General features: G+C 47.9%; 1 protein-coding gene across 1 annotated transcript in view; it reads right to left on the minus strand.

Moving 5' to 3' along the window:
• SEPTIN10 (septin 10) overlaps positions 1-16,952 on the minus strand; it is a 101,255-nt gene extending 84,303 nt beyond the window's left edge. The window contains exon 1 of the mRNA XM_075334274.1: positions 16,750-16,952. Within this exon, the coding sequence (XP_075190389.1) occupies positions 16,750-16,782 (33 nt within the window). The 5' untranslated portion in view covers positions 16,783-16,952. The remainder of the gene's footprint in view (positions 1-16,749) is intronic.
• Between the last annotated feature and the right edge of the window lie 841 nt (positions 16,953-17,793).

Raw genomic sequence — 17,793 nt, forward strand, 5'->3', positions numbered from 1 at the left:
TACGAAGTGATCCACACGAGGTCCCACGATGCTTTCGGCTCTGCTACATCCCTGTCCTGTCACAGCCAGTGGTCATACAGCATGGTTGTCAGCTGTGAGTGTGGACAGAGCCACAGCGATCAGAATAAACGAGGGTGAACCCCTGACGTCACAGCTACGGGTCCCGCAGTACGGCAGGTGTCGCAGAAATGATGTCACGGCCAGGTTCACTGCGGTTCAGGCCGCTACTGAAGTGAGCCTCGCGTGCCCCCCCCTTTGAGTCCTCCAGCTGCGTCTCACTTCAGTCGCGGCCTGATGTGCGCTCACAGGTGGAGGACTCGAGCTGTGACAGCAAACACCTGAGAGACAGCACCGCCGATTGCACTGCTCACTTAAGTCACTCGGGCGGTTTGCGGTGACAGCTGGAGGACTCCAGCTGTGGAGCCTGTCGCTTCACAGCTGGAGTCCTCCAGCTGTCAGGGCAAACCAACCAAGTGACTGAAGTGAGCAGCGGGATCAGCGGTGCCATTACGCAGGTGTTTGCTGTCACAGCTTGAGTCCTCCACCGCTGATAGAGCGACTCTTTAGCGCTGTACGATTTAGACATGCCCACTGGCGGCTGTGATTGGTTGCAGGCAGACAGCTGTCACTCAGCATGGGGGCTCATCTGACTACAACCAATCACAGACGGGGGGAGGAGTCAATATGTATGAGGCTAATGAGCGGGTCGGCAAGAAGATGAGAGGCGGGGGAGCAGTGTGACTGCCGGTGATCGGTAAGTATGTACTGCTCGGGGAGAACGAGAGAGAGCGCAGGAGAGACAGACACCACACCGACACAGGCACCGACACTGACATGGCACCGACTCTCACGGACACGGGTACGGGCACCACACTGACACAGCACTGACACGGCACCGACTCTCACGGACACAGGTACGGGCCCCACACTGGCACGGGCACCACACAGTCACTGACACACGGACATGACACACAAACACCGGAATGTCAAAATCACTCCAGCATTGATTTTGTCATTCTAGAACTAAGTTGCTGAGCTGCATTTTTGTTGAAAAAAAATGGAGGTAAAACGCATGCAAAATGCATGCCAAACGCACCAATTTGATAGCATGCATTTTCCCTTGCGTTTTTGATGCCCTCATTGACTTCAATGAGTGACAAATGTTGACAAAAACGCAAGAAAGAATGAACATGCTGCATCTATTTTGTCACAAACCTTTGACAAAAAAAAAACCACTGACAAACTGCAATGTCCGCACAACAAATCTGACTTCTCATAGACTTCGCTGGGAAGTCAGATGTCAGAACGTTTTGACAACAAAACTGCACCAAAAAAAGCGGCTAAAACGCGACAAAAAACGCAGCGTGCGCATGTAGCCTAAGATATGTAATCCAGCTGACTCAAAGATGGCTGTCGGGGACTCAGAGGAAACAAGATTGTGTGAAGCATGTGAAAGGAAAAACGTCAGCATTTTCTGTGAGATTGACCACTATAAGAAGACAGTCATTGGGCTGCTGAAGACTGATCACACCTAGGGGCGTCTCCAGGACAAAGATGTCTGTTCTCAGTTAATAATGATTCCAGCTCGACCTCGTTCCAGCAGCCAGTGACTACAGTGAGGTCTTTACAAGGCTGAGAGGAAATACATTCATGTCGCTGACCTTCTTCTTAACTTGTTCACAGCTCTGAGAACAAATCCGCATTCCACAGAGAGCACCAAGTGACAACCTGAAACGGGCCCTACGTCCCATTCTCCATTCATTTATCAGTTCCAACATGCCCAACCATAGACTGCAAAGCAAAACCATATTTATATAAGGATACTATCTATATAATCTAACTTTATGCTAGAAGTAAAAGCCGTCATCGCTCTACCACCTCCCACAATAACCAATACCCTCAGCTGCAGCTCGGAATCAATGTACATTAGAAGCACGTCAATGCAGGAAGTTTCCACAAAAGTGAAACAGTTCCGTATAGTCACATGTCCAGTAATCATCCGTCAGAATGGATCCAACAGCAATCCATTGGCAAAAAAGTTGTGCAAATACAATTTTTTCTCCATTTTGGAAAAAAATTGATTTTTTTGGGGAGAATCCATTTGCATTGAAGTCTATGGAAAACGGATTTGTTAACCGATTGCTATTTAGCCATGCATTTTTCTTTCACTTGTAAATGATCCGTTTTTTGCTTACTGGATCAGTTTCAAATGGAAGATGAATAACAATCAGTTAACGGATCTGTATACACACACACACACACACACACACTGTACATCTACATACACAGTGGAGTGCAAGTTTGTGCACTACTGGTCAAAATTACTGATATTGTGAACACTTATGCAAGTTGTAGATGATCTGATCTCTAAAGGCATAAAGATAAAGTTACATTTCCTTTGTATTTTAGGCAAAACAGAAATATATGTACTTTTATCTTTTACATTTTAAAAATTAACAAGAAAGGAAAATGGGCCGATGCAAAAAGTTTGGGCACCCTGAATGGTTAGTACAGCATAGCACCTCGTTTAGCAAGTGTCACAGCTTGTAAACGCTTTTTGTAGCCAGTCAAGAGTCTTTCAATTCTTGTTTGAGGGACTTTCATCCATTCCTCCTTGGAAGTCTTCCAGTTCTGTGAGATTCCTGGCTCGTTTTTGTATGCACTGATCTTTTGAGGTCTAGCCACAGATTTTCAGTGATGTTCAGATCAGGGGACTGTGAGAGCCATTGCAAAACCTTCAGCTTGCGCTTTTTGAGGTAGTCTATTGTGGATTTTGACATGCATTTAGGATCATTATCCATTTGTAGAAGCTATGCTCTTTTCAGCTTTTTTTTTTTTTTTACAGATGGTGTTTGATTTCTTGAAATTTCATTGAATCCATTCTTCCTTCTACCAGTGAAATGTTCCCTGTGCCATTGGCTGCAACAAAACCCCAAATCATGATTGATCCACTTCCATGCTTAAAAGTTGGCAATATATTCTTTTCCTTAAATTCTGTGCCCTTTTTTCTCCACAGATACCTTTGATCATTGTGGCCAAAGAGTTCCATTTTAACCTCATTGATCAAAAGGACTTGTTTCCAAAATGCATCAGGCTTGTTTAGATGTTCTTTTGCATACTTCTGACCCTGAATGCTATCTTGTGGAAGAAGGAGAGGTTTTCTTCTGATGACTCTTCCATGAAGGCCATATTTGTGAAAGTGTCTCTGAACAGTACAACAATGTACCACAACTCCAGAGTCTGCTAAATCTTCCTGAAGGTCTTTAGTAGTTAAGTGGGGATTCTGATTTGCCACTCTAGCAATCCTATGAACAACTCTCACAGAAATTTAGCTTGGTCTTCTAGACCTTATCTTGACCTCCACTGGTCCTGTTAACTGCTATTGCTCTATTACATTTTGAACTGAGGAAAAGGCAACTTGGAAACGTTTTGCTATCTTCTTATAGCTTTCTCCTGCTTTATGGGCCTCCACCATTTTCAGAGTGCTAGGCAGCTGCTTAGAAGAATTCATAGCTGCTGTTTATTGGCACAAGGTTAGAAGAGGCTGGGTTTTTATGAATTAGTGAAATTGGCATCACCTGGCCTTTCCGAACGATGATAGTGAACAACAAGCCATACCCCTAACACAATAATTAAGGTCTAAAACCTTGGTTGAAGTATTTTCAGCACACAAATCTTTAAGGGTGTCCAAACTTTTGCATTGGACTATTTTCCTTTGTGTAATTTTTAAAATGTAAAAGATGAATTGCCATTACTACAGGTAATGAGTGGAGGACAGAGGAGCCTCTTAAAGAAGAAGTTACAGGCCTGTGAGAGCTAGAAATCTTCTATGTTTTTAGATGACTAAATACTTATTTTCCACCAGAATTTTCAAAAACAATCTTGCCAAATAAGACAAGGTGATTTTCTGAATTTGTTTTCTCATTTTGTCTCTCATAGTTGTTGTCTACCTATGATGTCAATTACAGGCCTCTCATCTTTTTAAGTGAGAGAACTTGCACAATTGGTGACTGACTAAATACTTTTTTTCCCCACTGTACATATATACACACACACACAAACACATACATACATTTACATACATTTACATACATACATACATACATACATACATACATACATACTAGTAGTTAGCCCATCCCAGGATGGTGACCGTAGTAAAGTTGATGAAGCGGCAGCAGCTGGGCCAAGCGCGCAGGTTAGTGAAGCAGGAGCTTCTCTCCAATGCACAAAGCACAGTTCAGAGAGAATTGACAAGATGGCTTTTTCCTCCCAACCCATTCACGCTGTACATTCTTGTCCAGCACTTCAATATGGGCGCTGGCAGTTTGCGTATAAGGAGCTGCTCTTCATTACACTGGTGAATGGATGGCATGGCATCGTTCTCCTTCAACCAATAACCCACCCCCCACACACACAAACACACACTCCCCTCGCTGGTGAACTTGGGCTACAGTGGAGTCTACAGTCTAAACAATTAAGTGTCATGACCCCCTCTATTGGCTCACATAAAGAAGTGCTTTAGTGTGTCATGTGGTCATCCAACCACTTGATGGCAGTATTTTGGTTACAAACAGACACAGGCCACACTAAAACATATTTTATATATACAGTATATTTTATATATACAGTATATTTTATATATATATATATATATATATATATATATATATATATATATATTATATACATACATACACACACATATTAATATACCATATTAATAGCAAAGCAGTATGTATATACTGACTAGTGACAAGTTACCTTGTAAGAAATAAAATCAGTACTTATATACAATATGAAATAATCTACTTGTACATTATATACATGTTATGCACTGATATGTGGATGAATGTCATTGTTAGGCCGCTTTCACACATCAGTTTTTTGCCATCAGGCACAATCCGGCAAAAATTTAAAAAAAACGGATGTGGCGTCTGTTGCCGCTGGATCTGTTTTTTCCCTTGTAGACTTTCAGTAGCGCCGGATTGTGCCGGATGGCCTTGCGTTTCATCTGTTTTTTGCCGGATCCGGCAAAATGTACTTGCCCGGTGGGCGAATGAAACGTTGAAGTGAACGTTTTTTGGTCAGCCAAAAAAAAATGATCGTGCCGGATCCGGCGCCCAACGGCGTGTTTTATAATGGAAGCCTATGGACGCCGGATCTGGTGTAACGCGGCAAAAACCGGATCCGGTCGCTGGATCCGTTTTTTTTAACTGAGCATGCTCAGAATCACACCGGATCTGTCAAAAAATTGAAGGAACTAATAGAAAAAACGGATGCAACTGATCCGTTTTTTCGCCGGATCCGTCGCATCAGTTTTTTTACCGGATCGTGCCTGATGGCAAAAAACTGATGTGTGAAAGCAGCCTTTGCGAAGACCCCTGAACTGAAATCTTAATAGCAGGAGTAGTACTGTATGAGTCTATCATGTAAGATCTGCCATAATACAAACAGCAGGACGTTGCTGGGCCCTATTCTGCACTTTATAAAGGAGAAGTGTATGAAAAACAGGGAAGGAAGCCGGGTTATAAGGAACAGCCCACATTCTTATGTCACCAAGTTCAGGAGAACAGGACTGGGAATGGCACATATGGAAAGCATTACTGGAAGGAAGGAATTTCACATATAAGGAGTGGCTCTGGCACTAACAAGAGGCAGCCTAAACTTCCCCCGCACTGAGCTGTTACAGAGCTCCAATGACAGAGGGCTGCACAGGACAATGCAATGTCATTCTTACGGCCTCCAGTGAATGTTATACTACTGGGAAGCTGCCAGTCACCGAGCGTGTGGAATATAATGAATGGGCAGGAATACAGAGTCTTTGCTACATAAATGCACACTAAGGCTACTTTCACACATCAGTTTTTTTCCCATCAGGTACAATCCGGAAAAAAACGGGTAAAACGGATCCGGTACCGCATCCGTTTTATCCCCATAGATTTGCATTGTTACCGGATTGTACCTGATGGCTTTGCGTTGCATCCGTTTTTTTCCGGATGCGGCAAAATTAATTAAAGCGGCGGCCGGAGGCAACGTGTCTTGCAACGTTTTTTTGTCCGGCAAAAAAACTGCATCGCGCCGGATCCGGCGTGATACGGTGTGTTTTACAATGAAAGCCTATGGACGCCGGATCCGGCGCAATGCGGTAAAAAATGGATGCGGCTGCCGGATCTGTTTTTGTAAACTGCGCATGCACCAAATTAAAAAAACTGATCCATCAAAAAAACGGACAAAATGGATGCAAAAACGGATGCAAAACGGATCCGTTTTTTTACGCATCCGGCATAACGGATCCGTTAAAAGCCGGATACGGTGGATACGGTTTTATATTGTTTCCCCGGATCCTTTGGATCAGGAAAAAAAAGGATTGTGCCTGAATGCAGAAAACTGATGTGTGAAAGTAGCCTAAACAGAGCATCCTTAAGGCCCCTTTACACACTGAGACTTTCTAGCGATCCCACCAGCGATCCCAACCTGGCCGGGATCGCTGGAAAGTCTCTGGTGAGTCGCTGGTGAGGTGTCAAACAGGCAGACCTGGCCAACGACGCAACAGCGATCCGGACCTGCAGAACGACCTAGCTAGTCATTGGGGACGTTGTAAAGCAGCTTTTTGAAAGGGAAGTCGCTAACGAAGTCGCTGTAAGGGTACCGTCACACTTTAGCGACGCAGCAGCGATCCCACCAGCGAGCTGACCTGGTCAGTATCGCTGCTGCGTCGCTACATGGTCGCTGGTGAGCTGTCAAACAGGCAGATCTCACCAGCGACCAGTGACCAGCCCCCAGCCAGCAGCAACGGACAAGCGACGCTGCGCTTGCACGGAGCCGGCGTCTGGAAGGTGCGGACACTGGTAACTAAGGTAAACATCGGGTATGGTTACCCGATGTTTACCTTAGTTACCAGCGCACACCGCTTCGCTTAGCGTGTGCAGGGAGCAGGAGCCGGCACTGGCAGCGTGAGAGCTGCGGAGGCTGGTAACGAAGGTAAATATCGGGTAACCACCTTGGTTACCCGATGTTTACCTTGGTTACAGCTTACCGCAGGCTGTCAGACGCCTGCTCCTGCTCCCTGGACATTCAGGATTGTTGCTCTCTCGCTGTCACACACAGCGATGTGTGCTTATCAGCGGGAGAGCAACAATAAAAAAACGAACCAGCACTGTGTGTAACGAGCAGCGATCTCACAGCAGGGGCCAGATCGCTGCTCAGTGTCACACACAGCGAGATCACTAATGAGGTCACAAAAAACGTGACTCAGTAGCGATCTCGCTGTGTGTGAAGTACCCCTAAAGTCCCCTTTACACACTGAGACTTTGCTGCACAGCGGGAAACAAAGGACCAAAGAATGGTCCTGAACGATTTGCAGCGATCAGCAACTTCACAGCAGGGGCCAGGTCGCTGATGTGTTTCACACACTGCAATGTCGCTGGGGAGGTCGCTATTACGTCACAAAACCGGTGACGTTACAGCGATGTCGTTTGCGATGTTGCAGTGTGTAAAGCCACCTTTAGGAGAGGAGGCATCACATGTGACCACTAAACGTGACATATAGTTACAGACAATTTTCACTCTCCCTACAAGAAACCCGACAGCGGATACATGCTGCCCGATTCACAAGCAGCATATATTATACACTGGTTGCATAATTTCAGCCATATATGATCAAGTGTATGTGCACACTGTGTGATTTTATAGTGTCTTTGGATGCGTTTTTTGAGTGCAGTGTTGTTACAAAACTACATGCAGAACCTTATGCCAGCAAAGTCAATGAGAATCCTGAAGTTTTGTGTACGTTTTTTTTTTCTCTTGCAGATTTAGAATTTCAGAATGTATAGAAAATGCATCAGAAAGCTGCGGATTTTTCTGCCAAGAGATGCAGATTTGGTGCAGAAATTTCTGCAACCAATACTCAGCATGCGCACATAGCCTAAAGGCTACTTTACACACTGCGATATCGGTCCCGATATCGCTAGTGTGCGTACCCGCCCCCATCTGTTGCGCGACACGGGCATATCGCTGCCCGTGGCGCACAACATCGCCCAGAGCCGTCACACATACTTACCTGTCCGGCGACGTCGCTGTGACCGGCGAACCGCCTCCTTTCTAAGGGGGCGGTCCGTGCGGCGTCACAGCGACGTCACTGAACCGCCGCCCAATCGCAGCGGAGGGGCGGAGCTGAGCGGGTCGTAACATCCCGCCCACCTCCTTCCTTCCGCATAGCGGCCGGGAGGCAGGTAGGGAGACGTTCCTCGCTCCTGCGGCGTCACACGCAGCGATGTGTGATGCCGCAGGAACGAGGAACAACCTCGTTACTGCTGAAGTAACGATAATTGGGAATGGACCCCCGTGTCGCCGATTAGCGATTTTTCACTGTTTTGCAACAATGCAAAATCGCTAATCGATGTCACACGCAACGGCATCGCTAATGCGGCCGGATGTGTGTCACGAATTCCGTGACCCCAACGACTCCGCATTAGCGATGTCGTAGCGTGTAAAGCCCGCTTAAGGCTATGTGCCCACGGGAGTTTGTAGCTGCAGATGTATCCGCAGGTACGGCCGCATGTTTCCCGCAGCTGCCCGCCGGATTCCAGCGATATAGCTGCGGTAAACCTGCGGACTTTCATGCGTATTACCTGCGGACGTCCCGGCTTCTATCTCCATAGCGGAGGGCCGGGATTTCCGCAGGTAATTCCGCAGGAATAATTGACATGCAGTTACGTGCGGCTGCGGGACATCCGCACCAAGTTCCGCAGCCGCACTTTCCGCAGCGTGGACAGACACTCCCCATGTCCCATAGGATAACATGGGGAGTGTCTGTACATGCTAGAACCTGCGGATTTATCTGGAAAATCCAGAAAAGTCCGCAGGTTTTACGCGGCAAAATCCGCAGAAACAAGCTTCCGTGGGCACATGCCCTAACTCTGAAACGCTGCAGCATTTCATAGAGAAACTGTTTAAAAGTTGTTGGACAGTAAGGTCCCCGGCAGCTTCTTCACACTTGCTGCTCCCGAGAGACAGGTCTCTCCTTAAAAACCCACACAGTGAAAGACCTGTCAGTCACTGGTAGCAAACCGGGACAAACCGCCAGGTACCCACAAGTCTGCCTGGTCTCCCATGTGGCTCAGACCCCTTCACACATACAAGTTTCCAGTACGTGTGGTGTCCGTTTTCACATATACTAGAGACGCATTCACATACATACTCATTAAAATAGGTGTGGTTTTTCACACCTCCGTGTTTTCACACAGACGTGTATCCATGTGAACCACATGTGTGTCCGTGAGGTCAACACAGAGAGATGTCCATTTTTTTTACCGTCAGCACGGATGACAAGAGCTAGAAGAAGTGTTTGGGTCTGTGAAAAACATGTTCAGCATGCGGATGACATCTATGTGCCGTCCATGTGACACATATCAGAATTATATCCATTTATAGAATTACTGACTTTTAAGTGTTAAAGTTGTGTAAAGATAATAGAGAGATAAAGATACAAGATAGAATATACTGCTATTAATCAAATTATGGGGATAAAACAGCTTGGGATCCCCATTTTTGATACCATTAAAAGCAGACAGCTAGGGGCTGATATTATCAGGCTGGGAAGGTCCATGTTTATTGGGCCCTTCCCAGCCTAAAAACAGTAACCTGCAGCCACTCCAGAAGTGGCGTATCACATTAGATGCGCCAATTCTGGTGTTTGCCATGGCGATTGTGGTAACGGTTTATGGGGTTGATGTCAGCTGTGTAGTGTCAGCTAGCATCAAGCCCTGGTGTTAGTAATAGACACCTCTCCATCAGAGAACCCCATTACTAACCCAGTAATCCAAAAAAAGATGCATAAACCATGCAGCTCTGCTGTAGTCCAGGGAATCCGCCGTAGTCCGCTAAATCTGTCATTCTTTACAAAAGGATATCTGAAAAAAAAAAACAAACTACAAATACCGGTAAGTATAGACAAGCCACTTAGTCATTAACTACTGTATTCAAAAGAAAATAAAAATCCCAGCTTCTCTGACGTAGTCCAGGGAGAATTCCGATGAACAAAGTCTATGGAGCAGTATTCTGACACTCCATAGACCTTGCTAACAGGCAATTCCGGGTCACGCTGTGTGAGACCTGGTACTGCTGAAAAGCGGTGGAATCAGTAATGTTACTGCTGTTAAGGGTCACCAGGTCATGCTAGGCTGAGGGAGACCCACCGACTCTGAAGAGAGGTGGTCTCAATGATGTTACCTCTGTTCATGGTCACTGCGTCACCAGCTTATTCCAGGTCTTGCTGTGCTGTTTATAAGCGGTAACGTTACTGATGCCACCGCTCTTCAGAGGCTCTGGGTCTCACAATGCGTGACCTGAAATTGCCTGTTCGGAAAGTCTATGGAGTGTCAGAACAATGATCCATACACTTTGTTTGTCGGAAACCTCCCTGGACTACCTTAGAGAAGCTGGGATTTTTTTTTCTCGTTTGAACAAAGTGGTGAATGAGGGCAAGGGTCTTGTTTTATTTCTCTGGGTTTGTAGGTTTGTGGGGGAGGGGGGGTTCAGATATCCTTTTTTGGACTATGATGGATTCAGTGTACTATAATAATAATTTTAATCATTTATATAGCGCTATTAATTCCACAGCGCTTTACATACATTGGCAATACTGTCCCCATTGGCGCTCACAATCTAGAGTCCCTATCTGTATGTCTTTGGAGTGTGGGAGGAAACCGGAGTACCCGGAGGAAACCCACGCAAACACGGGGAGAACATACAAATTCCTTGCAGATGGTGTCCTTGGTGGGATTTGAACTCAGGACCCTAGCGCTGCAAGACTGCTAACCACTGAGCCACCGTGCTGCCAGTACAGAGATATCCTGGAAGAAAACCTCTTCCAGAGTGCTCTGGACCTCAGACGTGGCCAAAGGTTCACCTTCCAACAAGACAATGACCCTAAGCACCCAGCTAAAATAACAAAGGAGTGGCTTCAGAACAAGTCTGACTATTCTTGACTGGCCCAGCTAGAGCCCTGACCTAAACCCAATTGAGCATCACTGGAAAGACCTGAAAATGGCCGATTCCCTGGAATACGGTGCAGCTGCATGGGTTGTTTTATTTTTTTTTTTTAATAAAATCGTAATGAGGGAAATTTTCGGGGAGTGTTTATTAAAATAAATTAGGTTTTCGTGTGTGAGCGCCTTTTTTTTTTAGTAATGGGGGTGACCAATTTATAAGAGTATCTCTGTACAGTTTCATTTTTTTTAAAGTCCCATCCAATTGTGGGACTTATTTATATTCTACGATCCACTGATTAAAATTAACTTTGTTCATTGGAAAACCCCTTTAAAGGGGCTGTTCCCTTTCATTAAAAGTTAATCCCTAACTGCAGGCTATTGTAAAGAAACAAACCATGCTATACTCACCTTGCTTGGGTCCACTGGCAAGTCTTACCATTGCTCCCAGTGTCAGGCTTTGGTGCTAATATCATGCCAACAGAGCAGCAGCCGATCAGTGAGCTCAGCATCTCTAAGCGGGGTGTTCCAGATACATGTACACTTCATTTACAGCTGCTAGTTTTATGTATTGAATAAACTAGAAAAATTCTAACTTTACTCCCTAACCAATGTACTCCTCTGCTTTCAGCCCTGGGTCCCCCACCATCCTCTTGACATAACCAATGTCCCATGACTACAGCCAATCAAAAACCACATCCGGCCGCCGGATGCGGTTTTTGCCGCAGGACGCCGCATCCGCCGTCCATAGGCCTGCATTGTGAATCGCGCCGGATCCGGCGCGATGCGGTTTTTTCGCCGCACAAAAAACGTGCCAGGCAATGTTCCATCCGGCCGCCGCATGGGCTAAATATGCCGCATCCGGCAAAAAACGGACGCAACGCAAGGCCATGCGGCACAATACGGCGCTAATGCAAGTCTATGCGGGAAAAAACGCAACCGGCAGCAAAAAAAATAAACCGGTTGCGTTTTTTCTGCAAAGCGCCATATTGTGCCGCTCAGCAAAAAACGGATGTGTGAAAGCAGCCTTAGGCTATGTCCGCACTTTGCGTTGTCCTACTTGCAGTTCAAAACGCACCCTCTGGCAGTAATTTATTTTGACCACAAAATAACGCATGGTTTTTGCCACTAATTATGCAAATTAAACACAGCGTTTTGAAACGCAAAGTGCGGTCAGAAAATCAACCTTTTCCATAGACTATTATGGAAAATCAAAACGCATGCCTTTTGGCATGAAAACGGTGCAGCTTAAAATGCTGCGGAAATACAGGTGAAAACGCAAAGTACGCACATAGCCTTAAGACCAGGGTCACACTAGTGTATGGCATCCGATGCAAGAACACCAGATTGGATATGCTAACGACACTCGGCTTAAACTCTGCTGTGAGCGCGAGCCGAGTGTCATTCAACTGGCCTCCGATTCACTAAAGGGTGCTTTACACGCTGCGACATCGCAAGCGATTGCTAGGGATGTCGTGTGCGATAGTACCCGCCCTCGTCGTACGTGCGACATGTGGTGATCGCTGCCGTAGCGAACATTATCGCTACGGCAGCGTCACATGCACTTACCTGGTCATCAACGTCGCTGTGGCCGCCGAATAATCCCTCCTTCAAGGGGGAGGTGAGTTCGGCGTCACAGCGACGTGACATCGGCGTCACTAAGCGGCCGCCCAATAGCAGAGGAGGGGAGGAGATGAGTGGCCGTAACATCCCGCCCACCTCCTTCCTTCCTCATTGCCGGTGGACGGAGGTAAGGAGATGGTCCTCGTTCCTGCGGCGTCACACATAGCGATGTGTGATGCCGCAGGAACGAGGAACAACCAACGGCATGCAACAGCAACGACATTTGGAACGATTTTTGCCGTTTTTCCGATTGTTGCTCGTTGCTCCTAGCTGTCACACGCTGCGATGTCGCTAACGGCGCCGGATGCGCGTCACAACCACCGTGACCCCGACGATATATCGGTAGCGATGTCGCAGCGTGTAAATGGCCCTTTACATGTGAGAATCGGATTAGAGGTGCAGATGATTCTCTCCATCTTCTCCATTGCCTGTGTCTGCGTATATCAAACTGCACTGGGATGACTAGGAGTAACCTAAGGAGCCTTGTTCAAAGAACATTCTCAGAATGGGATCCATAGGAATCAATGGGCAGTGCCGACCAGCAATTTTTTCTTATGCCGATTTGGCATGACAACAAATAAATAAATCACAGCATGCTACGATTAGCAGCGTATATTGAACGGTGTGCATGCATACAAATCTATGGCTGCATGCAAAACATCGGACTGCACTTAGATATTATGGAGGACCACGTGGGGCCCATTACTCTGCACGGAGGACCACGTGGGGCCCATTACTCTGCACGGAGGACCACGTGGGGCCCATTACTCTGTACGGAGGACCACGTGGGGCCCATTACTCTGCACGGAGGACCACGTGGGGCCCATTACTCTGCACGGAGGACCACGTGGGGCCCATTACTCTGCACGGAGGACCACGTGGGGCCCATTACTCTGCACGGAGGACCACGTGGGGCCCATTACTCTGCACGGAGGACCACGTGGGGCCCATTACTCTGCACGGAGGACCACGTGGGGCCCATTACTCTGCACGGAGGACCACTTGGGGCCCATTACTCTGTACGGAGGACTACGTGGGGCCCATTACTCTGTACGGAGGACTACGTGGGGCCCATTACTCTGTACGGAGGACTACGTGGGGCCCATTACTCTGTACGGAGGACTACGTGGGGCCCATTACTCTGTACGGAGGACTACGTGGGGCCCATTACTCTGTACGGAGGACTACGTGGGGCCCATTACTCTGTACGGAGGACTACGTGGGGCTCATTAGGCCATGTGCCCACGGGCGCTCGTACCTGCGGATATATTCGCAGGTACGGCCGCATGTTTCCCGCAGCTGCCCGCCGACATCCGCAGCTATTTTTAGCTGCGAGTTTCCAGCGGAATAGCTGCGGGAAACATGCAGACTTTCACGCGATTTATCTCCATAGCGGAGGGCCGGGATCTCCGCAAGTAAATCCGCATGAATAATTGACATGCAGTTAGGTGCGGCTGAGGGATCTCCGCAGGAGATTCCGCAGCCGCACTTTCCAAAGCGTGGACACAGACACTCCCCATGTCCCATAGGGTAACATGGGGAGTGCCTGTACATGCTAGAACCTGCGGATTTATCTGGAAAATCCAGAAAAATCCGCAGGTTTTCCGCGGCAAACTCCGCAGCAAAAAGCTCCCGTGGGCACATGGCCTTACTCTGTACAAAGAACTACGTGGGGCCCATTATTCTGTACAAAGAACTACGTGGGGCCCATTATTCTGTACAAAGAACTACGTGGGGCCCAATATTCTGTACGAAGAACTAAGTGGGGCCCAATATTCTGTACGAAGGACTACGTGGGGCCCATTATTCTGTACGAAGGACTACGTGGGGCCCATTATTCTGTACGAAGGACTACGTGGGGCCCATTATTCTGTACGAAGGACTACGTGGGGCCCATTATTCTGTACGAAGGACTACGTGGGGCCCATTATTCTGTACGGAGGACTACGTGGGTCCCATTATTCTGTATGGATGAATACGTGGGGCCCATTATTCTGTATGGATGAATACGTGGGGCCCATTATTCTGTATGGATGAATACGTGGGGCCCATCATTCTGTATGGATGAATACGTGGGGCCCATTATTCTGTATGGATGAATACGTGGGGCCCATTATTCTGTATGGATGAATACGTGGGGCCCATTATTCTGTATGGATGAATACGTGGGGCCCATTATTCTGTATGGATGAATACGTGGGGCCCATTATTCTGTATGGAGGAATATGTTGGGCCCTTTATTCAGTATGAAGGCATATGCAGGACCCATTATTCTGTATGGAGGACATTGTGGGGCCCACATCTAGGTTGGCTAGGGACTTGGCCAAAATTAAAAGCTTGGACAGTGTGTATTTGAGTTTGACATCCTCACTTAGAGCATAAGTCGGATCACTTTTTTGAGCTAAAAATTAATAATGGGTTCCCTATAATCCGTACAAGCATCTACTCAAAACCTATAATGAAAACTAAAACTCGATATGGTTTTTAATTTCTTAAAAACAGAATCATCTTAACTGAATGTACATTTCTGGATAACGTATTGGAGAAGTGACAAGGGAACAGCCTGTCAGCTATGTAAGTGCGAAGTTATGTACAAATTGGACTGCAACTCATAAAGCAGACAATGAATGAAGAAGGAAAGGCCCGAGGCGAAGGCACACAGAGGGGACTGTGTCTGCAGAGGCTGGGTGTGACTATTATCACTACAGCCGATTGTGACATTTTCTGTACCAGAGCAATGTACTACTGGGGAAGAGAGAACATGTGAAATACTGAGCAGCCTACAAAACGATACTCCTACTAATGGATTATGTACTTGGATATAGTATTTCAGTCCTGGCGCTTGTGTTATAGTAAGGAAGTTATGTATTCAGCATAGGAAACCGTAAGAAACAAGGGGCCAAGCTCCCCTCTGCCCTCCTGATCCATGTCACACAGAGGAAGCGTGATGGATCCTCCAGATACCATATGTTTCACTTCTTCTCAAAGTAGTCCATAATATGCTAGTACATAGTCCAGCTATGTAACGGAGCAGTTTGAGAAATAAAAGCTGAGCTCTGATTGGTTGTTATGATGAACAAAGATAGTTTTGACAAAAGAGGCCTAAAGTATTTTACTTTGAGCACAAAATCTCAGGATGTAAATTACACACCCTTAAAGGGGTATTCCCATCTCCAAAGGTCCTATCCCAATTTGTAGATGTAATAATAAGAATATTAGCAAATACCTCCAATTAGAAATGCAGTATAGTTCTTCTAATTCACTGTCGCTATTTCATGTGCAGGGCATTGCAGGACCTTAGGTATCCATGACTACAAGCAACTAACGTAACTGTGACTATATGCGTGGTCGTAACCATGGATATCTAAGGTCCTGCAATGCCCTGCACATGAGGTAGCGACATAGTGAATTAGAAGTATACTACATTTCTAAATAGAGGCATTTGCTAATATTAATAATAATAATAATAATATTACCCCTACTACCTATTAGGATAGGATCTTGGAGATCAGAATAATACTGTAAACATGGCGATTTTACGCATACCCATACTTACTACTGTGTTTAGGGTGTTTAATCCCAGTGATCCCCAACATTGGCAGAAATTATTAGTTTTTGGATGGGGCTTTGCCCTTTCAGCACAAGACTTAACCTAAATGTGCCAGGATTATTTTCAAAAATTCTGCTTCTACAAGATCAATAACCACTAGCACAGAGCACTGCATCCACCCAATAGTGCAGCCATACAGTGCGAGCGGGTGATGGGGCAATACAATTCCCGCACTGTGGCAATATGATTACTAATATAACTGCGTATAAAAACATCAAGAAGCGGCCGCCGTATGCAATGAGCCTCTGTGTACGGGATACTAGTGCCATCAGTGTACCCAGAGTACTACAGCTATGACCCAGAGTGACAAACTCAGCTCTGCTACATCCCTGCACATACAGCAGCCTCCCTCCTAGAGACCCAGCAGCCAGTGTGGAGATGATGCCCTCTGCCCCCCATTTCCCTGTATTCTGTGTCGCGCTGCCTCCCTGCATGTGCACAGCTGCCGGGTGTGCCACCGTTACCGGCGCTGTACAGACTTCAGTGCACATGGCGGTAGTTTGTTAGGAGCCGTCTCACACTTACCAGATGCCAGGAGAGCTCCGGAGAAGCGTCCATAACTTGTGGAGCCGAGCCGCCAGTCCCGCCCCAGCCACTCCCTCCCGGGTACTGTCCACACTCGTGGGCGCCGCCCTGAGCCTGATTGCTCCGCGCCTCCCCCTCAGTGAGTGCAGTGCTGACCCTGGACACCGGGAAGAGCCTAACTGCTCCGCGCCTCCCCCTCCATGCTGACCGGGCACGAGCCTAACTGCTCCGCGCCTCCCCCTCCATGCAGACCGGGCACGAGCCTAACTGCTCCGCGCCTCCCCCTCCATGCTGACCGGGCACGAGCCTAACTGCTCCGCACTTCCCCCTCCGTCCTAACCCAGGACAAGCCTGACTGCCCCGCCCCTCCCCCTCTGTCCTAACCCAGGACAAGCGTGACTGCCCCTCCCCCTCCGTGCTGACCCAGGACAAGCCTGACTGCCCCGCCCCTCCCCCTCTGTCCTAACCCAGGACAAGCCTGACTGCCCCGCCCCTCCCCCTCCGTCCTAACCCAGGACAAGCCTGACTGCCCCGCCCCTCCCCCTCTGTCCTAACCCAGGACAAGCGTGACTGCCCCTCCCCCTCCGTGCTGACCCAGGACAAGCCTGACTGCCCTGCCCCTCCCCCTCTGTCCTAACCCAGGACAAGCCTGACTGCCCCGCCCCTCCCCCTCCGTCCTAACCCAGGACAAGCCTGACTGCCCCGCCCCTCCCCCTCTGTCCTAACCCAGGACAAGCCTGACTGCCCCTCCCCCTCCGTGCTGACCCAGGACAAGCCTGACTGCCCCTCCCCTCCCCCTCTGTCCTAACCCAGGACAAGCCTGACTGCCCCTCCCCCTCCGTGCTGACCCAGGACAAGCCTGACTGCTCCTCCCCTCCCCCTCCGTGCTGACCCAGGACAAGCCTGACTGCCCCGCCCCTCCCCCTCCGTGCTGACCCAGGACAAGCCTGACTGCCCCTACCCTCCCCCTCTGTCCTAACCCAGGACAAGCCTGACTGCCCCTCCCCCTCCGTGCTGACCCAGGACAAGCCTGACTGCTCCTCC

Source organism: Anomaloglossus baeobatrachus, chromosome 2 (assembly GCF_048569485.1).
Source record: "Anomaloglossus baeobatrachus isolate aAnoBae1 chromosome 2, aAnoBae1.hap1, whole genome shotgun sequence".
Taxonomy (NCBI): Eukaryota; Metazoa; Chordata; class Amphibia; order Anura; family Aromobatidae; genus Anomaloglossus; species Anomaloglossus baeobatrachus.